At 39.8% G+C, this 24366-nt stretch overlaps 2 protein-coding genes across 3 annotated transcripts; one reads left to right on the forward strand and one right to left on the reverse strand.

Annotated features, from left to right (window-relative positions):
• Nucleotides 1-542: 542 nt before the first annotated feature.
• LOC5510146 (peroxisomal membrane protein PMP34) lies at nt 543-11667 on the forward strand. 2 transcript variants are annotated; one of them, XM_048720055.1, is made up of 9 exons: nt 543-732; nt 1835-1895; nt 2580-2646; nt 3690-3844; nt 5367-5492; nt 5803-5948; nt 6418-6516; nt 7840-7847; nt 10098-11667. In XM_048720055.1, exons 1-9 carry the CDS (start codon nt 604-606, stop codon nt 10234-10236), a joined length of 930 nt encoding a protein of 309 aa, XP_048576012.1. In that variant the 5' UTR covers nt 543-603; the 3' UTR covers nt 10237-11667. The 2 variants fall into 2 exon arrangements, with proteins under 2 accessions (XP_048576012.1, XP_048576011.1); XM_048720054.1 differs by having other exon boundaries at nt 544-732; nt 7786-7847.
• A 2554-nt stretch (nt 11668-14221) lies between these two features.
• Nucleotides 14222-24222, reverse strand: LOC5510124 (WD repeat domain phosphoinositide-interacting protein 2). Its single transcript, XM_001630576.3, has 17 exons — nt 24031-24222; nt 23862-23944; nt 22600-22703; nt 21838-21903; nt 21192-21248; nt 20444-20483; nt 19975-20036; nt 19432-19467; nt 19128-19220; nt 18824-18894; nt 18181-18288; nt 17016-17091; nt 16277-16334; nt 15999-16026; nt 15639-15746; nt 14807-14840; nt 14222-14510 (listed from the first exon to the last, which is right to left on the reverse strand). The coding sequence occupies exons 1-17, from the start codon at nt 24099-24101 to the stop codon at nt 14295-14297; spliced, it is 1311 nt and encodes a 436-aa protein (XP_001630626.3). The 5' UTR covers nt 24102-24222; the 3' UTR covers nt 14222-14294.
• Between the last annotated feature and the right edge of the window lie 144 nt (nt 24223-24366).

A 24366-nucleotide genomic window follows, 5' to 3' on the forward strand; every position in this document is an offset into this window, starting at 1 on the left:
GTTGTGTATAATAGTAATGTCCTTCTTTGTTGTGGTTACAAAAAAGAAAATAGGAGATGGCTCAAAATTGTGGAATACTGTGACGTGTAATGTTCTTAAACCGTTTGCAGTTCTAATGACATCAAAATTTAATCAAGTTCATAACAATAGCAATATCTTTATAGAAGTGGCAAAGAATCGAGAACGAACAAAAATGGGCAAACTGCGAAAAAACATTTAACCATCGACGTTTTTCCCCTTTAAATTCTGACTTTTCAGTTTTTGAAGAAAAGTATTTGCTGTTTTACTAGCTATTTCGTTATATGATATGACGAGAGAAGCTTACAAAAAATACCTCACAGGTAAATTTTGATGGGTCAACTACAGTAATTAACGCGTATCTTATTTCAGGAAAAAGTAACATAAATGGAACAAGAAAAGTTGTATATTATCACGTGATTAATCAGGCCATCCGACACGCTATGGATACAGCAGTTTTATTTCTAAGATTAGTACTTCATGATCTCTATTTTGATTTATACATGTGTAAGTTTGAAAACATAATTTCTTACACCAAGTATAATTGCACAGACTTAATTCCTGCTTTTAGAATCAGAAAACAAAATGACGATTTTCTCAAAAACCGTAAATTTTAATGACTTGGTGCCTCTGTTGCCGTATTTGGAGATCCCTCCTTCCCTCAAAGCAGTGTTTTCGTACAGTAATTTCGTCCATGCGTTATCAGGTGCTGTGGTAAGTAGAAACATTTCACGTGTTTACGATTCAATTTTTCTCTTGATTCGGACTAGGGTGGTAGGTGTTGTTTTTGAAGTAAAAACAGCTGGAATTATGCATTTCGTGGTGTTCTGGTTTGATTATATGCTGTATGACTGTATATGTGCATTTGCTTGTAGTCTCAAGATGTTATTTATACCATAGTTTTTACACATAGTTTATCACAGGGAGCCCAAGCTTTTCTTTTCGTTTCGTTACTGTAAATGTATGGAGAGATATTCTGAGTCGAGTTTAGGGGTGAAATAAATTAGTAAAAATCGTAAAGTTATTCTTGGCTGCGCTATGGGAGCCGATCTCTTTTAACCATCTGTCAAGCCATGTCCCAAGTTAGGAAATGGAAATACAGGTGACCTTCGGAAATGTAGGTGACTTTCAAACCCCAACAGAGGGGGCTTGCATAAAATGGCAAGCGAATTATCGATTTAAAGAAAAAATATAATGGATTGTATTCTTAAAATATATCAGATCCCCAATCTTTTGAAAATTTAATTTTGGATTCTGAATCGTGAGGTGACTGCAGATTTTGCGTATTCTTGACCTAGTAAAAATCAAGTAAAAATGACATTTTTTATTTTCTTATTATCGATTGTTTTCGTTTATCATGCATTGCAGATTAAGATTAAAGCGAAACTTTGTGCAAATCTGCGAATTTTTCCCCAAAAATGAGCAGATCACGGATTCTGAGACCCCTATTCACCCCCCCTGTTCCCTCTACCATTTGACAGAAAAATGTCTCCAGCTCATCTGAAATCACAGCAGCACTTTATTGTATAGTGCAAGCTACCATAGATCAGGATCATCACAGACTCAAACAATCCCCATTATATCAAGTAATGGTTGTCATTTGTAAGAGCCTGGCGCAAGTGGGCATGAAACCTTTGGTATTCTGAAATGTAAGGGTCTGGACCACTATTTCATATGTCAGTCAGCAAAATTGTCGTAAACATGAATTCCTGCAAATTTACATGGAAATTTAAAGGTAAAAAAATTAAAGGTATTATTCTTACTTTAAGGAAAATAATGTGAAGTCACTAGTAATTTCTTTTCTTGCATATTCCAGGGTAGTGTTACTGCGATGACGGTGTTTTACCCACTGGACACAGCAAGAACAAGGTTACAAGGTGATACAAAAGTACAACTTATTATAAAGACAATTTAAAATTTTACAGCGCACTGCATGCTACTGTGGCATCCTTGATAGGGAAGCTTATGCACAGTGCAATACACACTATGGTGGTTTTCTTGATAGGGAAGCTTATGCACAGTGCAATACACACTATGGTGGTTTTCTTGATAGGGAAGCTTATGCACAGTGCAATGCACACTATGGTGGTTTTCTTGATAGGGAAGCTTATGCACAGTGCAATGCACACTATGGTGGTTTTCTTGATAGGGATGCTTATGCACAGTGCAATGCACACTATGGTGGTTTTCTTGATAGGGAAGCTTATGCACAGTGCAATGCACACTATGGTGGTTTTCTTGATAGGGATGCTTATGCACAAGTTGTCCTTGATAGGGAAGTGTAGAAGGATGATAAACATGAATTTTAATTGCTAGCCATCAGCTTGTTAAAGAAATGTTCCAGTGCACATAACAACATGACGAAATCCCTCATGTCAATCAAAACTGTGATCCTCGCATGCTAATCTCCTAACTTGGTCACCATGGAGATGTGTTGTGCCCTATGAAGACATGGTGATAAATCCCATCTATTATTTCCCTAGGAAATTCTCCCAAGTGACACATCCTGACGCACACGATGAGAGAGCTTTTCTTGCTTACTACTTTTCTTTCCATTCTAGTTGATGACAAGAGAAAAGCCAAGGGGACGTTTTTGGTGATGAAAGAAATTGTTGATGAAGAGGGGATGTGAGTTTAGAAATGAGCCTGTTGGATAGGTGACTTTCACTCAGAATTCATGTGACTTTTTGATTTCTAAAGTGCATGTCGCCTATTGTACCTATTTCTTTGGATAGGTGACTTTCACTCAGAAATCATGTGACTTTTTGATTTCTAAAGTGCATGTCGCCTATTGTACCTATTTCTTTGGATAGGTGACTTTCACTCAGAAATCATGTGACTTTTTGATTTCTAAAGTGCATGTCGCCTATTGTACCTATTTCTTTGGATAGGTGACTTTCACTCAGAAATCATGTGACTTTTTGGTTTCTAAAGTGCATGTCGCCTATTGTACCTATTCCTTTGGATAGGTGACTTTCACTCAGAAATCATGTGATTTTTTGATTTCTTAAGTGCATGTTGCCTATTGTACCTATTCATGTCATTTCATTATTACTTCCCAATAAAAGGGTCAGCAAAGGGTCGGCTAAAGTTAGGTTAATTGGATTTTGCATGTTTACTTTATACATGGGTGTCAAAACGTATTATTATAGCCTGAGTTTCATTAGGCCCTGTCTGCCAGCGGACCTGCCAACTATTTTTCACCAAGCACCGGCTACAATTTTTAAAATTTTGATTCAAGTTTGATTTAAACTAATAAAATTTAACTTCCACCCCCTACTTATCGATCTCCACTACCTACTCTGAAACTTGTTAAAACCCTGGTATAGTCCTCCCAGTGCAGGTTTCTAAGTTACTTTTGTTATCCTTTGTACACCTCTTAACCGGGGGACTAATCTACATGAAAACTACTGTCCCTTCAAGCATATTAACATCTATTCATTCACTTGTGCATTCATTTATTCATTGATTTGCCTTGTTTTTATATATAGTACAAGTATAATTTATTTTCTAATAGTTGTGGTTAGGAGCCCTTGGGCAAACCACAAGGTTTTTAACATGGGACTCCTCAATGACAGACGACAAATGTATGTGGGGGTCTATGTATTTCCATCCATGACTTAAACTCAACACAAATCCCCTTTTTTATTTGTTTCTTGTTGCTTTGGTAGCCTCTCGTTGTACCGTGGCCTTATCCCAGTATTAACAAGCCTCTATTGCTCCAACTTCCTGTTTTTCTACTCATTCAACTGCCTTAAAGCCGTCTTCTTGAAGAACAAACATGTGTCAAGCAAGAGACAGGATTTGTTGTTTGGTTATATTGCAGGTGATATAATATATTAAACTTATGACTTATCACTGGGTCAGGAGAGATGGTGCCTAAGTAAAAAGGTGTATTTACTCAAACTAGCACCACTACTCCCACCTCTGTATCCACCTTTTAAAGCATTGCATAAGAGGGTAGATTTTTAGTTTTATTACTGGGTCAATTAAAGCTCCTTTTGTAAGAAGACTCACAGAAAAAGAATCTCAAGAAAATCCAAGAAATCCAAGAAAAAAACTTTTCAAGAGGGCAAGGAAAGCAGGCAGATAGCTAGGGTTCTGCCCAAGGGACATGCACTGTAAAGGCCCACAAATGATCCCACGCCTGCAAATGATCCCTGGCCCACAAATGATCCCGGCCCACAAACGACCCCCGAAAAAAACATAGCAGGCCTGCAAATGATCCCGGCCCACAAATGACCCCCGAAAAAAACATAGCAGGCCTGCAAATGATCCTGTAACAATTTACGGAATGAAACGTGAAATTAAGTGCTTGACTCTATGCTAGATAAAAAAAAATTCTTTTTGTAAAAGAATTTGGTCATAAATTATACATTTTAATTTAACAAGTGAAATACATAAGAAAAAGCAATACATTGCACAACATCAAAATCCAGTTATCCCAAATAACACATATAAGAAACTCTTTAGGAACAATAATCTTAAAATACACAGAAAATTGTGTAAAGTTTAATATCTGCGCTTTTATCAAATATATGTGGTCCAGGAAGTAAAAAAAAAAGCAATTTAGAGGTTTACTTGTAAGCAAGAGATTATCATCATAATACTCTCTTGTTGTAAGCTTATTGGATTGAATTATGCATGTGTTTTTCTAGAATTCCCGTATCCAGGTCGCTAAAAACACGCTAAATCCTGTATAAATTTATCATTATAATGGGTTATTGTGATAGAATTCTAGTCTTCCCACATAAATGCAATTTATACAGAGGGTATATTGCTTTGTTTTTTTAATGTTTTTTTATTTTTTAAATTAATGTATAATAATATCCACTTATAGAGTCGAGCACGCATAGAGTTGAGCACTTTATTCAGCATTCCATTCCGTTAATTCCGTTAATTAAATTGTTACAGGATGATTTGCGGGTCTGTTATGTTGTTTTTTGGGGGGATCATTTGCGGGCCTGTACAGCAGCCTTGTGGAGATTTTACATCTGTTTTCATATTATATCCGTTCGTCCTTCCTATCCTTGGATAATCTTGGCTACAGCCCTGGAGAACTAAATAAACTTCTCAAATAATGTAAAATAGATCGGAGGTTGTGGCGCCTGGGCCCCTAAAATATTTTCACAAATATTAAGGAAATGACCAGTAGGGGCGTGGCTGTGCCCCCAATATTTTCTTAATGTTTCTGTATTGTGCACTCCCTCCCCAATTTTGTGGCCTGCTATGGCACTGAACTTAGTTAACTTATTAACTATGATCTAAACTAAGGCTTGAGCCTTGAACCTGAATCCCTCTATGTCATGTGGACCCAATTTGACTTGTCAGTTTGTGTTGATTTCTAGGTATTGTCAACGTACTACTGACCACACCCTTGTGGGTCGCCAATACCAGGTTGAAACTACAAGGAGCAAAGTTCAAAACCTCAGAATTGGACAATCAAAGGCAACCAAAATACAATGGAATTATTGGTTAGTGTATGGTTATAGCAGATATATTCTGTGTTTGTGATGATGTTGTTGATAAATGATGACAGAGATGATGATGATTATGGTAATGATGGTTCTTATTATGATGATGATTGTGGTAGTAATTGTGAAGATGTGAATGATGATGGTGGTGGTGGTTGTGGCAGTGTTGGTGGTGGCGGTGTTGGTGGTGGCGGTGGTGGCGGGGGTGATAATAGCAGTGGTGATGATGGCAGTGGAGATGATGACGATGATGATGACGATGATGATGACGATGATGATGACGATGATGATGATGATAATTTCTCCCCAGATGGTGTTTGCCGTATAGCCAAAGAAGAAGGACTGCCAAGTCTGTGGAGTGGTACAAGTTCATCAATATTTCTCGCTGGTAACCCAGCCATACAGTTCATGGTTTACGAGTCCATAAAACGATTCTACCACCGAACAGGAAAAAAAGTATGAGGGTTATGAGTAAAAGAGTAAAAGTATGAGTAAAACACAGAGCAACATTTTGTGATTAAGACACAGTAAAAGAGGCCATGCAGTTAAATTTTTTATTGTTTTTTTTTATAGCTGCAGATCTTATTTGACTCTGCTCTAGAAGAGCTGTAAGTTACCAGAAGGCCAGGCTTTGTGTGAAGTTTAGTGTTAAGGTAGAAGCCACCCTAGGAACCCTCGGTGGCAGTGAAAGCTGACGGCTGACCATGCAGCCTAGCAGTATTCTGGCAGTGTTCTCTCTTTGCCGTCTCTGGTATTCAGAGAATCCTTGGACGGACAATCTAATTAGAACTTGTGGCAAAAGGAGAACCAAAAGCAAAAATCATGTTCCCTTGGCAAAAAAAAAAAAAAGAAAGAAAGAAAGAAAAAAATAAAACATGCCCGCTCTTTCCATAACACACATTTATTTCTTTTTTTCACCCATCAGAAGCTTAGTGCGTGGGAGTTCTTCATTATCGGAGCTATCGCTAAAGCAGTTGCAACAGTCGTTACATACCCATTACAAGTAGCCCAATGTAAACAAAGGGTAAGTCGTTACATACCCATTACAAGTAGCCCAATGTAAACAAAGGGTAAGTCGTTATATACCCATTACAAGTAGCCCAATGTAAACAAAGGGTAAGTCGTTACATACCCATTACAAGTAGCCCAATGTAAACAAAGGGTAAGTCGTTACATACCCATTACAAGTAGCCCAATGTAAACAAAGGGTAAGTCGTTATATACCCATTACAAGTAGCCCAATGTAAACAAAGGGTAAGTCGTTACAAATACACACCGAGTAGAGCATTGTAAACAAAAGTCAAGTCGTTACAAACACACACCAAGTGGCCCAATGTAAACAAAGGGTAAGTCGTTACAAATACACACCGAGTAGAGCATTGTAAACAAAGGTCAAGTTGTTACAAATACACACCAAGTAGCGCATTGTAAACAAAGAGTAAGTCGTTACAGGTACACACTAAGAAGCGCATTGTAAACAAAGGGTAAGTCGTTACAAATACACACCGAGTAGCGCCTTGTAAACAAAGGGTAAGTCGTTACAAATACACACCGAGTAGCGCCTTGTAAACAAAGGGTAAGTCGTTACAAATACACACCGAGTAGCGCATTGTAAACAAAGGGTAAGTCGTTACAAATACACACCGAGTAGCGCATTGTAAACAAAGGGCCAGTCGTTACAAACACACACCAAGTAGCGCATTGTAAAGAAAGGGTAAGTCGTTACAAACACGCACCAAGAAGCGCATTGTAAACAAAGGGCCAGTCGTTACAAACACACACCAAGTAGCGCATTATAAACAAAGGGTAAGCCGTTACAAACACACACTAAAAGCGCATTGTAAACAAAGGGTAAGTCGTTACAAACACACACCAAGTGGCCCAATGTAAACAAAGGGTGAGTCCACAACTAGGCCAGGGGAGGATCTAGCTCTTTTCTGAGAGAAGGGTTGACCTGTATCTTCAATAAATTGCACACTAATTAGAGTGGTTTGAGGGCATCCATCCCCAAGAATGAGATGCTGTATATCCTGTGCTCTCCGAGGAACTTGAGCTCTCTCATTTTCTGAGCATCAATTACGTTAGGGATGGGTGAGGGTATACACGAAGGAGGAAATATTTTCTTTGCACATGACACTTTCCCTTTGCATCCCATAATGGGGTTTGACCCCCGTAATCCCTCCCCCTAGATCCGCTACTGTAGACAAAGCCGTACTATGGAATAAAACTATGGGGTTTTATTTACATCCCTATTCTACAGCGAATGTGTTAACTCAAATTTTGTATTTCGTAGTCTGGAAGACGCAATAACGAAAAGCACAGTACCTTGATATCCATACTTACTGAGCTCATCAGGTATGTCCCCGACTCTTGATATTATTATTCCCCATGTTAAATAAGGTGGACTTGACATGATCGACACCCTTTTTTCTATCGTAACAAAAGCCCTCATTGGTAGCTCTGCCATATAATTGGCTAATTAAGTGAACTTTGTTCCATCCGGGATATACGTGTTCCTTGATGCTATTCCTTAAAGAGGCTCAGTCAGCCACATCTTTGTTACTGTTTTTATTTACTTTCGTTTTCAGACACACATGCACCCTGTGGCTTTCGTTCACGAGTCACAACTGTGTTTTGGTGAACATCAATCATAACTTTTGAATTTTTCCAATTCTGTATCCGTCACAGCTTTACATCGATCACAACCAAAACAACATAAAAGTGGGTCTTAGCTACTGTCATCGAGAAAATACCGACAAACACAAAGCCAGCAATTCAATAAATTGCTAATAAGTTTAAATTGTTCCTTAGCTTTGCTTTGTTGGTTGTTTAATGCGTCTGTATCTCTTTTCTGTTTTCTCAACGCCTGGTGCTTTTCGGCACTCTCTCGGCATTCGTTAGCGGTCTAACGGCCACTGTAACTGTGAAATGGCTTCCGTCGCCAAAAACCAGTCGCGACTCGGAAACGAAAAACACGTTTACGTGCGCGTGACAGAAAACGAGTGTAATATTGGAAGGCACATAATAGGAAGAAAACTCGAAATAAGCATCTAAAACAACGGCTTTTGCTTCACTCCAAATTCAAGGGGAAAAAAACCTCAAAAGTTTCCCCAAACCAGCTAATGGAATGCTTCATCACACTTGGTATCCACTAGGATGACTGGCGGTTGACAGAAACTCTTTAAGGTTTTTCTTGGAACAACGCGGATGTTTTTATTACCTGTGATGCCTGACTCTATTGGTGACTAGCACTAAGAAATCACATGAGCACTAAGAAATCACACGGCTTTTAGTGGTAAAATAACAAACATAAAAATCAACTTGTTCAGCGCTTACAAAAGGTTGACAAAAGGTTGTCGTCAACCGGCTTTGTGACTATGCGACAAGCCCGCATGCAAGCATGGGTAAAAACCACTGAAGCGCCTAGCTGAATATATTAGCCACTGCATTTAGATTTATACCGCATTCACACCAGCACTTAAACCTGTTTAAAGGTGGTTTAATTAAACTGGTTGAAATCTTAATCTCCTAAGAGTGGACAGATCCAAGAACAAAACTGAATAGACTGTGCTGTTAACTAATACGTGATCATTTAGCTGGGAGCCTAGGTGGTCATTTAACTGGGAGCCTAGGTGGCGCAGTTGGCAGAGCGTTGCTCTGTAGTGCCTGTGCCTCTCACCACTGGGTTCTGGGTTCGATTCCCGGTTCCGACGTGAGTAGAGTTAGTTGGTCTTACCTTTGCTCCGAGGGTTTTTCTCCGGGTTCTCCGGTTTTCATCCCTCCACAAAACCAACAATTTCGATCTTAGCTGTGATCCGTGGTCAGACATGAGTTGTATGCCGGCTGCCTGAGGCGCCTTCCTATGTGCCTTCAACTCGACCACGTCTGAATCTGCGCTCTCGTAATTCAGCTTCCCAGCTGCAATGAAAGCGATTAGCTACCCAAATTTACCCAAATTTTTTAATTTTTTAGCTAGTAAGAATTCAACACAATGAGAAACTCGGCAAGTTATCAGGCGAAGAAAAACCTTGTCTAACTAAACATGGTTTTGGTGTGAATGCAGAATTTAACTCGTCGGTTAATAAATGCAGCTAGGCGCTTCAGTGGATTTTACCCATGCTTACATGCGGGCTTGTTGCGTAGTCGCAAAGCCGGTTGACGACAACCTTTTGTCAATCGACTGTATTGGGGGTCACGGTACAGAAACATCATGAAAGTTGTGGGGGCACAGCCACGCCCTTACTGGTCATTTCTTTATAATGTTGGAAAATATTGGCTGGGTTTGGGGGGGGGGGGGGGGCACGTGCAACTATTACCCCACCCCCTGCTTCGACCCTGCACATGATAGACACAATCGGGGACTTGCCCTAGGAAATCACGTGACTTTTTGGCTGTAAACTCATGCAAAAGGCAACCTATTTAGTCAGAAAGGGCTTATTTTCATTGAAAGATGAAATTTTCTCTTCGTTCTTTAGCGTGACAGACGCAGCAATTTCTGTGTTTATATTTGCTTGAGTTTGCCGATGAAAAAGTCACGTAATTTCTTAGTGTTGTACCGTTGTATCTGTGAGGTCTCCTTACCCTGTCCATCCCGTTATGTTGTAGGGAGCAAGGCGGGCTGGGTCTATATAAAGGGCTGGAAGCCAAGCTATTACAGACCGTGCTGACCGCCGCATTGATGTTTCTCGCTTACGAAAAGATCGCCGCAGTCACTTTTAGTATAAGCCGCCGAATTCGAAGGTAGAAATGGACCTAGGCTGATCATTCATGTCTCTCTCCGTACAATGACCAGAATCTGAAGCAAGGGAGCTCAAGGAAATCAAGGAAATCAATAGTCCTGTGTGTAATTCTGAAGAAACAAGTTTTTCAAGTGCCATATCGAATTCGTATGGATGGATCCAAGTTGTCTGAATACCAGACTCATTGGAGGATTTGCCAAATATAATATTTATGACGAATTGCTATAATATAAAGCTGAGACTATTTGGATAAAGAGAACGGCAAGGAAGAAGACGGCAATAAGGACAATTAGGAAATAAGGATGAAGAAGAACAACAATTACGACAGCTACGACAATGACTACAGCAAGACTATATCTCTACGCCTTACAGCTAAGACTTTTAAGGATGAAGACGAACAACAATTACGACAGCTACGACAATGACTACAGCAAGACTATATCTCTACGCCTTACAGCTAAGACTTTTAAGGATGAAGACGAACAACAATTACGACAGCTACGACAATGACTACAGCAAGACTATATCTCTACGCCTTACAGCTAAGACTTTTAAGGATGAAGACGAACAACAATTACGACAGCTACGACAATGACTACAGCAAGACTATATCTCTACGCCTTACAGCTAAGACTTTTAAGGATGAAGACGAACAACAATTACGACAGCTACATCAATGACTACAGCAAAGACTATGTCTCTACGCCTTACAGCTAAGACTTTTAAGGATGAAGACGAACAACAATTACGACAGCTACGACAATGACTACAGCTACGACAATGACTACAGCAAGACTATATCTCTACGCCTTACAGCTAAGACTTTTTAGGATGAAGACGAACAACAATTACGACAGCTACGGCAATGACTACAGCAAAGACTATGTCTCTACGCCTTACAGCTAAGACTTTTAAGGATAAAGATGAACAACAATTACGACAGCTACATCAATGACTACAAGAAAGACACTGACAGACTATTTCTACTAGAATATTGGTCACATAAACGATGAGTATGGTATATAATGAAAAAATTGGGTTTTTATTATATTTATAGTTGAGAAACTGGTAATAAACAACCTTTTTTATGTCTTCCTTAGTTTCAAGGTCCGAATCATCGTCGAAGGACACTAGACGCTGATGAATAGACAGGAACCTTTAAACGTCTGTAATACAGTAGTTACCCGCCTATAAGAACCTAGGTTTATCCAGGTTCTTATTTAACGAATACTATTCCAAATTTAAGGCTTCTTAGGTTCTTAAATAGGTTTTTAATTTTATCGAAAAGTTAATATACTAAAGGCTGGCAGAAGTGGGGTATCCAGATTGATGAAATGTCAATCCTGGCCTGGCCTTCGTACAATATGGGGTAAGAGAGCACACATGACTGTTTCTGTCTGTAAAAGATAGTACGAAATATAGTTGGTTGGAATGTGTCCCACTTGTCACGATCTCGTACATTTTTGGCGACCGGCCCAGCATTGAGAACACGCTTAACACCCTTGACATTTCTTATGTAAACAATTATATGCTCCAATAATAACAAAATATTGACACAATTCGTACTCCAAATTTCGAGTAAGTGCGGTTTCTTTGTGCTTTTAAGGCTATTATGTACATTCTCCTCGGATCCTCTGACCCATCGCCAAATTGTTTACATACAGTGATTGTTTGTTTTCGCTTTAGAACAAGGTGTTTATTTTCCGCTCGGTCAACCTCTCCGCTTCCATGCTAAGAATCTCTGCCAGCTCGGCGGCCGTCAGCTTGGGTCCCCCTCCCTGCACCGTCACCACCTTGAGCGTCATGTTCGCGGGGAGATCACTCAGGTCGATAGGGGATGGGCCGGCGCACGGAGCCTCTCCTACTTTGTACTCAATCGCGAAATCTTTAGTGACGCACACTTGTTTCCCTGACATTTTTTGTTCTTTAAAGTCGAGTGTTTTCACTTCAATTATGTATTTTCCTTCGACGACACTTGACGAAATGTTTTAACTCCTGAAAGTTCTAGCAGCATTTAATTCTTCTTGCCCTCTCACCGTTTTACTTTACGGGGTTAGCTTTTAAAAGGTAACCTCCCTGTTTTGAAGTCTGGCCTATCTACTGTTTTGTGATTGGCTGATTATTGCCGCTACCTGCTCTTATTTTTACCAGCTCTTTTTAAAAATTTAAAAATCTTTAAATAGCAATTACGTATGCAAACAGCAGCGCCCAAACCAGCGGGGGCTTTTGACGCATAAAGCAGAATCATTGCTATTTTAGTTTCTTTTTCCAGGGGGGTGTAAACGGCACATGGTACCATTTTATTTCATGTGAAACAGCCTGGTATAATTTTGGTTGTTGTCTCGTGCTCTACTGCTAAACGGAGTTATGAAAAGCATGGTATAAAATGAAGAGAAACGGTTTATTTTATAATTCGATATTATAATATTGATGTAAACCAGAGCGGGGGCACTAAGTCACAATATGCTAGGAGATGAGGGTCAACCTTAACTTTTTCTCATAAGAGGGAGGCCTTACTTAAATTGTCATCGAAATATGTGTTTTGTATCCAGATTTATCAAAAAGTCACCTTTCCCTTTGAACACAGAATCCACGCAAACTTTGAGAACCTCTTTACAGTCCCACTAGGGACCGCCCTGTTCTAAAAATCGCTATATATATCTCAACCGTTCTATGATGTTCCTAAGTCGCATGAGCTCAAACTCAGAAAGCGGACTCTCGTAAGGAAGTGTTCATTAAATACACCGAGGGGGGAGGGGGGAAGGAGGGAAGACTTTGAGGGGGGGGAGAACCGAAAATTTTTAACCACCAAAAGGGGGGGGCTCCGAAAAAAAAAAGATCCTCTAAGGGAAAAAGAAAGAAAATTTTGGGGTTCTATAAGGAGGGCCCCGAAAAAATGTTTACAATGAAAGGGGGGCTCTGGAATTTAAGTTGTCTTGAGTAAAAATCTTCCCTCCCCCCCTCGGTGTAATAAATAAACGCTCCCTAAGCATCCTGGCGGCCACACCAAGACAACAAAAGGATTTGTCACACGTGAAGGGGAGGTATCTTTTAGATTAAAAGAAACCAAACGCGTATAACAATCTCAGATATATAGGGCAATTTTTAGGTAAATTTTAATCAATCCATTTTTAATTATTATACAGAAAGAAGAAAATTCCATTTCTGCTCTGGATCATTTCTAGAAAAAGAATATTATCAGATTCTCCAATGAAACGTTTTGCGCTTGTAGGTCCTTAACTCATATAGGTAAGATATGATTTTTCAATATTTTTTTCCCAGACATTTGACGGTTTAGTTGAACCAAGCTATGAGGTGCTGATGTTTATCCTCATACCGAAGTAGAAAGTAATTTTTCATTATTCAAAGCTCATTTTACGGCCATCCTTTTGATAATTATTACAAAGTCCCTAAATACAAATACGAACACTTTATCAAGCAATCGCTTTATACATATAAAAACCGCGCGTTCATGTAAAAAAAAAAAAAAAAAAACACATTTTCCCAGAAATCTGTGTTTGCTTCAAGTCTAACCAATAATTGAAAAAAAGAAACAGCTTCACATATTTATATTATCTCAAATATCCTTAGTAATATACAATAATCAGTAGAAACTATGGGATATGCATTAAGATTAAGAATTAATGCCTCCATACGGAAAAAAAAGGGAAAGCAACTTTTTTTACATTTTCTTTTCAGGGGGCTGCAACACCTCCCTAGGATCCGCCCTTTTGCACCCCTAAAACATTGCCGCCCAGCCTTGGTCCCACTACTGCACTCTGACCAATAGCAATAGGGCCCCCGAATGGTCCCCGAAATTTCGATGTGCTCGCATGCTCGCGCAATTTTGGTCTCGCATAAAAAAAAATGGGTGCTACCAAGTGCTCGCAAAAGAGGGGACCCTAGCGATGGGACCTCCAAGCACAAAACTTTAAAAACATTAACTTGTTCGAAAATGCGTCATTGGGGATAAGACGGGAACAAACTACACGCGTAAAACAAGTATATATTTCTCTTCCTTATCATAAAACAAGAATCCATATGAACTAGAGTGCAGGCTCTCTCAGTCGTTGTGCACGGTAAGCGGGGGATACTCCGATTCGTCATCTAGTCTCAGGGGCGATGAGCCCTGTGGTCCAGTCAAGGCACTAGCAGCCTGGGGCGAGCAATCCATCCCAGTAGGCACTGGGGGCGAGGAAGATTGTGCGGCCTGGCCTGATGAGGCTGAGGAGCCTTGTCTGCTTCTGCTTGTGGCGCTTTCTGAAGCCGTTTCTTCTTCCTGAGGGTGAAAAAAAAAGAAATAACTTGTTCATCGAAAGATTGAGATAATCCATTGCTCGATCAGCCTCTCCTTTTACTGCCTACATCTTTATTTGACTAAAATTATCTCAGTTACTTGATTGAATTGTGGTTCGGTTTTGAGCGGGAACGTAAAATGGGAGAGTAAGTGACCAGCCATCGAGGTTGTCAGAGAGATGTCTATACCTAGGGTTCATTGCGGTTTATTTGCATACCCAGGGGTCTTTGCGGCATGAACTCAGTACCGCTGAACCAACTGAATGCAGTGCTACTCACATGTGTGTTGTCTCCGTCCTCGTGGCCGATTAATCTGTAAGAAGTGACCACCCTCCTGTTAGCGCAAGTAACAGAGTATTTCCCCAGGGGAAGGGGAGGGGGGAGTCAAGAAGAACGCCTGGTGTTGTAGTACAAAACGTTTACTCAAACTCGTACCCAGGATTTGCTGAAGGGGGAAAAGAGGGCAAGTAACAAAGAACGCCTTTATTCAAACGCGTACCCACGATTTCCTGAGGGGGGAGGGCAAGAGGAACGTCTGGAGTTGTAGTACAACACGTTTATTCAAAAGAGTACCCAGGGTTTGCTAAAGAGGGAGGAGAGCGACAACAGAGGAACGCCTGGCGTTGTAGTACAACACGTTTATTCAAAAGAGTACCCAGGGTTTGCTAAAGAGGGAGGAGAGCGGCAAGTAACAGAGGAACGCCTGGCGTTGTAGTACAACACGTTTAGTCAGGCGCATACCCAGGATTGGAGGGAGGGAGGGTGGGGGAGGGGATGCGCAGTCGTGGGAATCACATGGAAAAATTCAAGATGACTTTCTCAGGCTACGAATGGAAACCCTCTACATCATACATAACAGCATAACACTGTGGGCAACGATGAAACGGTGGTTCGCGTGGTTTTTTTCCTACAAACCGAGATATATCCCGCTCTACAACTGTGTATTGAGCACTGTTCTATGAACGCCTGCACTCACGCATTAACAGCATAGCACTGTATATATCTTTCAATCGATCACGTACACCCGAACCCCCACTAAGTAGAACTGATTTGGCTCCCATTAAGTGTACGACTTGACTTGGTTCTGCTTATTCTCCATGTGTGGCTGTACCTGTGTTGCTTGAGAAGGGTGCAGTCCCCGCCGTCTTCAGGATCGATGTTGTAGATGTAGAGATAGCCATCGGCGCTAGACACCAGTAGACGGGGTAACTTGCCTATCCTGAGAAAAGCGTATATACAGGTCAACACCTGTATCGCCACTGCCACCATCACCACCATAGCAGGGCAACAACTATCACCACAAAAACAACTATCACCACCATTACTACAACAACAACCACCGCCGTCACCACAACAACATCAATCGGTTGACAGGGAGCTTGTCTATCCTTTGAATGACATACATACGGGCCATAACAAAACGCATGTGCGGTCGCATGTATAGCGCATGCGTGAACACTACGCAACTTACGTGGCAACTGCGCAGACATTCCTTAGACCTGAAACGAAAAAAACACATAATACATTTAAATGAACAGAACTATATGATCGCTTGATGCAGGGATAGTTAACCCTGATTGCTTAAACTAATCGCGGAATAGAAGAGGGCATTTAAGCGACGACGACGAAGACGTCAAGGAGTACCAAAAACGTGTTTTGATGCCTAGCAGGAGGGATGAGGAGCTATCTTTATTCGAATCATCTTTGAGCCAAGCTACTTGTGTAATGAGGGGCTATGTAGTAATGTACCTGCGACTGGTAGGTGGACGTTGGCGAAGGCTCTACCTTGATTGAATACTTCCGTGACCTGAATAGCAGAAGTTGAAGTGAGTTTACTGATTAGCTGCAATTGGTCGCCACAACTATGGACATTTTCCCGGTCCAATACTTCCTGTACGGGTGCAACGAGAATTTGGGATTTTGGCTCAATTCCTGTTCGGATTAATTCAGATTTAGCACGAAAAATATTCTTAGGAGTTCACGTTTACAGACTTGTCTTTGCGTAGCTTCACTTTTGAGATATGATTCGATTTTGTGCGGGATACTTGATGACTAAAGATTGCGTAAATAGATGAGAAGTTTGAACTTTTTTTAAGTTAAAAAAAAAAAAATTATTACGATCAGAAAAAAACGAGAATGGCATCATGGTCTTGATGTGGTACTACTGGCACTTGGATAAAGCGGTCAAAACTAGAGGCCGCATCTGTCCAATCACAATGTGTCGTTTTCCAAGCGGGAGCAGTAACTTTATCTCTTATTGTCATTGGTTAGGGTAAGTGTGAGGCGCGGCTCCTTACCCACGGCAAGGCTAAACGGCTAAAAGTTTGAGGGTTCCTAGAAAGCAGGTTAGCGCTAACCCAGGGATAAAAGCCCTTTTTATCCAATCAAATATCACGATAGCCGTATTTATCCCTGGGTTAGTGCTAACCTTCTTTATAGAAACCGGCCCCTGGTCTTTAGTATTTCTACAAGGGCTTACAGCAGTTACCTGTGAAGGGAGATAGTTGGTTGGCGACAAGGCTTTGCCAAAGTATCCCATCCAGCCTTGCGATTCCTCTTGTGGTCTAAATAGGCATAAGCAAGCATGATTATCACCATTGCTAGACAGTGCTGAATAACGTATGCGCATGCGCGTGTTGTGGCGAAAACAAACAAAATCTCAGTGTTGAATCGTTCGAGTAAAGGTACGAAAGGCTGACTTCGGTCGCTGTTTTGACTTACTGTACAGCATTAAAACCATACTGTACAAAAGATGACAGGTTTGTTTGATAATGAGGGAGTCATAAAGAAAATTTTAGCCTTAGGTTTGATCTAATTTTCTTAGCATTCGCCAAAATGTGACAGTTCGCCGGTAAAACGCCGCCATTTCAAAACAAAAAGAATGGTATAACCGCGCGGTACTGGAACTAGTCTTGCGTTTTTCAGCACTGTCCTATTGCTACAGTATCTCATTATCATCGTTATCAATCTCAATATCACTATCCTTATCATCACCACTAATCTCATCTTCATCCATAACAGACAGCAATGGCAACAACATAAACAACAACAACAACAAAAGATCTTTGAGAACACAAAGAGTCAAGGTCGGCGCAACAAGGCGAGCGGAGGGAGAGGGGGAGGGGGAGGGGCAGGAGAAAAGAGAAAGGAGAGAGAGCTATAACAGGGCAATAACAACTTCTTTTTTTAAGTAATCTTATCGGTTATTGACATTCTTTCTGCCATCCTCTTCACTAAATGGATATTCTTGCACAGCTCAACAACTTTCCAAATTCTGTTTGAACTCTGATGTATGTTTACGAATGATATGTATTTGGATACCCTTTAGGTGAATACAATGACTAACAAACACTTTTCCGTTACCAAACCCAGATCAAGCCGCTCGGACTACTGTTTTGAAAGAATTGTAAATGTATCGTATATTGGTGCTACCCTTTCTAAAAGTCTAATCGAGAAATCCTTGTTCCGTCCCTTAAATTCTTCTTCTGTTTACGAGAGAATTGAATGTAATGTTGTACAATATATAAGAAACTTAATATTTTGTGCGCGGATTTTGCGCGTTTTTTTGCGTGTAGTTTGAGTGTAATAAGATTCATACTACACGCACTTTGAGTGGATTACACGCAGATGCACATGAAAATGAAAATACTCACTTGTCTTTGGGCATTTCGAGTTTGAAAATGTGCACGGTTTCGGTATTGCTTGATGCTGACAGGAACAGCGAGTCTTGACTAAACGCGAGGGAGTTGATTGTAACACATCTGTAACGAGACAAGACTTCAGCCAAGCATCTCCTATGTATGGCCGAAGCTAGGGACTTTTGTTGAGGGGTGGCAAGCCACTGTGATCAGACACCATTTTCCCCCTTAGGCCCGATTCAAACGTCGAGCTTCTGATGTGCAAAATCAAATACCTTTTTTTCATTTTGTGCAACAGAAACTCCACATCAAGTCAACATTTACTACTCACAACCTTTTGAGCGCCCCTTATTTTGTGCGACGTCTGAATCAACGTTGAACCCAATGTATTGTGCCGATACAAATAGACAATTAGATTCGCCACGACAGTAGCGCGACGTATAAATCGGGCCTTATATTCCATTCTCTCCACCTATCCCACTAGCTAAGCTACGACCCTTTTACGGTATGTATTCCGAAATCAAATAAGAGGGGACGTAACAAAGTATTGAGAGGTGACGTGTACGTTAAAGCCAGCTGCCAACCTTGGATTTACACATGACAAACTGCAGATCTGAAAGAGATCTAAAGAAGTAATAAAAGCAGTAAAGAACAGCACCTTTTGACGCCTCGTCTGAACTCATACAGCTTCTGCCCATCTGGAATTGAGAACACTCGAATAACAGTCCCCTAAAAAAATTAATCGATGTCAGATTTGTTTGAACAACTGTGGATAAACTAGATAATAATTTCAATATCAGTTCTTTTAAAGACCAAACAAATGCGTGGTATAGCTTGCATTTTCTAATAGTTTCTCAAGAACAAATAAGTGTGAGGCTGTTGTGAGGATGTATAATGGAGGATGTGAGAATGGTGCATCAACAAGCAATGGTTTATAGTGAAAAATGAGGGATTCAAGCTACCTTCTCTGAAGCTGTAGCAAGCTTTGTTCCCATGTGATTGAATGCCATAGAGGCTACTGGCGAGTCATGAGCAGGGATCATGGTCACTGCCCTCTGAAAAACAACAATTGTTTCAATCAGCTGGGGTGTTGTTAGAGGGGCTCTCAAAAAAGTAACAGACATAAACTGTGGGGAGTTATTCTGTTTCCTAGCAAACAGACAATTGTATTTCCACATTCCCTAGGTAAACACAAGGAGTAACAATACTAGTCATGTTTTGGACAGACATTGTCCATGATGTTATTTTGTGTCATCAGGAACTTACCAGGTTGACTGCATCAAATATCTGGACTTCACCAATCTGAAAATAAAAGATTGTGCCTATGAGCAAGATTCTGATGAGGCAAACAGGTTACCCATTTGATTTTCCTCATTCTGTGCTCTATCAGGATACCTCTTCATGAAGTCATTCCCTTCTAGAAATATAAAAATGGAGCAAAAGGACCAAGTCTTTCAAAGAATAGAGCATCAAGGAAACATCAAATAACTCTGTCATAGTCTACTCCTCCTAAATTTAGTTAGAGAAGATTATTATTATGTCTTTCTAGAACTCTTCATGGCTTGATAAAACGTATTTGTCACTACCCATATCTTAATTTTAATAGAGTCTTAAAGGGTCCACTTCTCCCAATTTTATCAGGATTATCCTGGATTGTTATTGTGGTAATTTCCAAATAAACTAAACAATAAATCTTTGCAACTTCTATAAAACAAAACATTTATGTTATTCAGTGCTCTATTTTTGGTAATTTCATCTCAGCAATGAGACGCTTCATTTTTATATGCTTGATAAAAATATCCATAGTACCTGGTTACTGCCAGGATATGCCAGATAGCAGTTGTCTGAGTTGACAGAGAGTGCACATAGTCCTGAAAAATCAACACAATACAGTCAACTCTCAGAACTTGCTATTTAGTGAACTGCACATAATTAAAGAAATGGTGATAAAGTGACTTCAATAATCCTGAGGGTAAAACAGAAACCAGGATTTGCCTTGATTTCAAGATTTGGGTCAATGAGAACGAGGATGGGAGCAGCAGGAGTGTATCTGTTTTTAAGTCAGTAAGCCTGGGCTTAATCAGATTTTGGAACAGTCTTTGTTTTAAAGGCACAAAATATACTAAAGTATAGTACACCATGAGAACAACCATATATTTAGCAAAATTTGAATGACAGGTTTAAAGGTGAAAATAGCCCTGGAACACTCCTGAATGATAACATGATTTGTGGTAAACAGCAACCATGGAAGACAAGATTGAGAAACAAAAGCCTGTACCTGAGGGGTTAGGAGGTGTGTCTCGTATTGTGTGAAGAACCTACAGCATAAAGGTAACAATAAATAAACTTGTTATAGTTAGCAAAGACATGTTTTTTTAAAGCATGGGTGCCCTTGAGGATGCTAAATAAGGTATATGATACAGAGATTATAATGATAACAAGACTCAATCGTAATTTTGTTTCCCCAGGGGGACTGACTGTAGTGGTTATGCGGACAACTAAATCAGTCATGGTCTTAGCCAAAAGAGGGGGGTGGATAACATGGCAGCTTAAGCACCCCTACATGATAAACTTTTTCATACATAGGTCAGCCCTCATTCATTGTGATACAATTTCACTTATAAGCCGGGTTAGATTATTAACATGATGGGGGAGGGGTGGGTCAAACATACATTTTGATGTTTTGATGTTTCATTATTAGTATATCTTAGGGTAAAACAATTTGAATGGAGCAGAAGGATAGTGCTTATGTTCATGAAGTGCAGTCTAGCTATTGTGAAACTGGTACATTGGAGTATTTAAAAGTCAGGGTGTTCTGAGCAGGGAATTCAGGGAAAGGTTATCCTTTGCCTTGTAATATTCTATTCTTAGTATTGTTCTTTTTTTTTATAAGGAAAGGGAAATATTGGGCTTTGTCACACCCCCCTGTCAAGTACCAGGACTCCCCTACTCATCTCAACAGGCTTACTACACCCTGTTTAGGAAACAAACAAACCTGACAATAATAGTTTATAGGCATACTATACCTTCATATCTCTGATATTGTGTATGTATAAGCTTTCCTCTAGGACCACAAGAAGTCTCTGAAAGTCACAGGTATCCTATCAGAGGTCGCTCCAGAATAATCAAAAAGAGATAGGGCAAGACAAGGGTTTGAAACAGGTGGCGCAATATCATCTGCCTTGGTCGTTGGAAAAAGTGGTTGTTAATGGCGATAGTCACTTATAGAAAGCATCCACAGGGTGAAATAATTTTAGTTAAGAAGGATTCAGTATATTTTTTTAAGCATGCATGCCCACAGCCAAAGGGGAAGGGCCCTCAATTGGAAATTGAACATCACTACTATGTGCTGGAGGGTTTGACCTAACAAAAAAATTGCCTGCCAAATGGGTAAACAATGAACACTACTCAAAATAGATTGAGAATTGCATGGTGTTTGTTTTATGGGGGTTTCAAAACAAAGAAAAAGAACAGGGATACTTAGTTCAAAGTGGTTACATTCACTATAAACGATGCATTTACCAATAATAAGATAGTGCTTTTTACAGGAGCTTCTTACTACAATGATTGAATAACAACTAAAAAAGGACTTTGAAATGATAGTTGTAGCCAGAGCAAGCTGTTCTAAAGTTTTCTCAAGGAAAGCTGAACTGTGTACAAATCACATCTCACCACTCTGTTTAGGCGCACAGCAAGAATTGTGTTTGGGTAACTGTAATTGCATATTTCTGTTCCTTTCTGTAAAAAAAAAACAAATGTTGTTAAAACACATCTCTTGGAACAGAAATAGAATATATCTCTTTTTTTAAGAGTAATAGAGGTAAGAACCCTAAAAGAACACATCAGCTGTGCAATTAAATGTTTTGTCTTTCAAAATTTAGCCAAATTACTCGGGATTACGCGGAAATTTGTGGATTACGCGGAAAAAGCCAAATAATTTCAGAAGCCCTGTTTAAGGTAATCTGCCTTCATGTTTGTTTTGTCCGAAAACAGGATTCATTGCAAGTAAAATTAAGTTTATAGCAGGACCCCTGCGGAGCCCCATAGTCATAGAAAATTGGTATAGTTATACAATAAATTTCCTGTGGATTTTCCTGTGTCTGGTGTGCCCCTCATGTCTCTGATTGACCGACAATTGAATGCCACAACAGTTGGAATGTGTGCGTACAGAAAAATATTTTTCAATTTCCTTCATTCGTTGTTTGCTAAACATGTCACAATACATAATCAAAGCTTATAATTCTATAAAATCCTGTGACAATACACAAATATGATTATTAAGTGTAGGGCTCTGCTTTAGGCAGAGCCCAATACAGCAATACAGCATCTTTAAAAATGTTTCAAGCCAACATAGGAAATTGAAAAACACTTTCAGTCAAGCTAGACCTAGAAATGAGGAGATAAGAGTAACAAACTAAAATGTAATAAACATACCTTGAAATGACAAACTTTCAGCTTTCTTGGTGCAGATAAACTGACAATGGCTACCAAACTACTGGAGAATAACCGCTCTACAATACAAATGTCTGGTGTCCCCCCTAAACAAATACACAAATAAATTAATTAATATTGTTAAACCTTTATATATAGAATTCCCACAGGACAACTAGTTTTAAGATTTTAGTGTAATAATTCACAGAATTTGAGTTGCAAGCAAAGGCGGTCAAATAAAAATATGAGCCAGACGATGTATGTGATTGATACTGTAGTTGTGGTGACTACTCCCTCCCCTTAACCCCCCTTTGTGTCATTCATGTTCCCTTGTTCTTTGGAAATACAGGGTGCATACACAGGGGGGTGCATGAGTACATACACACCCACCTTTGCCACCAAAAAGTGGTCCTACCCCTGCCCCCCTCAGCCAATCATGGGTCATGCCTGATACACCCAGAACTTCAAGTCAAAAGTTCAGAGGTAAGTTGTGCAGGCTATCTAACACTACTTAAAGCTTTATCCAGAACTTCATCTGGTTGATGGTGGTTCCAACAAAAGGAAACACTTTAAACCTACTAAAACCTATTTCAAATTAGGCTGCCATCCAGGATTAATGTGTAGCACTGGTTCATGGGTAAAATAATTAGCTAAATGCTGATCCAAAAACATGTGAATGTTCACAGGTACATAAATGAGAATGCTGAAGCCTTTAAAGCTTATTTGATTATTTATTTCATACCCATGAAACACTGCATGTTGTGATACATTAATTCTCCAATGCCACCTTATTTGATATAGGTGTATATAGTCAGTTGGTTTCCATCCATATATTCTTCATTGTTCCTATTTATTTCTACTTTTTTCTCTGAAAAAAAAAAATATATATATATATATATATTTCTACAAAGATAAGTGGGATACCAAGGAACTTTTTACAAGTTAATGAGGCGGTGAATTATGAAATTAGTTTACATTTGCATAAGAGCAGTTCCTATGATTGTCAAACGAAGATGTAATCTGGTGGTTTTTGTATCACAAAGGATGCCAAAACAAATCAAAAGGCAATTCTTAATAGCTTTCCTTAGGGTAACGGCGTAAAAACAATCCTAGCCATAGTATAAGAGCGAGATGGTCGATTGAACTGAGAGAAATGGCTTCATAAGGCAGAAAAATTAATGACGACATTTCTACCATTTTCCTTGAATTGAAGTCACCAAAGAGAAAGTCAATGGTCGAAATATGAAACGGGGACGCTATCTTACCATACTCGTAGATCTCTTCCAGCTTTTCCACGGATCCTAGCGAGTAAAGCTTGTAGCCAGACTTGGTGCCGATTGCTAAAGACCTTGAGATAAAACCAAAACAAGGAGAGATGTCTATGATGGAACGAGAATTCAGTTTCTATCAGACGATCATTTCTGTCAAACTTACGTGCAGTCTTGGTTAAAATTTACGAACAGAAGGTTCCCCGTGGGATCCCCTCCATAGGCGGCTAGATTCATGGGGAATCCTCCAATCTTTTCGGCTTTTTACGGCCTCGGTTGCTGTATTTTTTCTTGCTAAACTGAGAACATTACTTTTTCTGATGAAAACACAACAATAACAAAGCTCCCAAATTTGAGCATGCGCACTAGAACTGCTGAGAAAGCGGTATGCGTGTGACGTCATCTCCAAGACATTTAACCGGAAGCAGAAATTTTTCATAAAAAATCGTTCACAAAACGGGCGAAAAAAATTGTGTTATATCCGAACGTCATCTTAGATATG

This window comes from Nematostella vectensis, chromosome 12, assembly GCF_932526225.1.
Source record: "Nematostella vectensis chromosome 12, jaNemVect1.1, whole genome shotgun sequence".
Lineage (NCBI taxonomy): Eukaryota > Metazoa > Cnidaria > Anthozoa > Actiniaria > Edwardsiidae > Nematostella > Nematostella vectensis.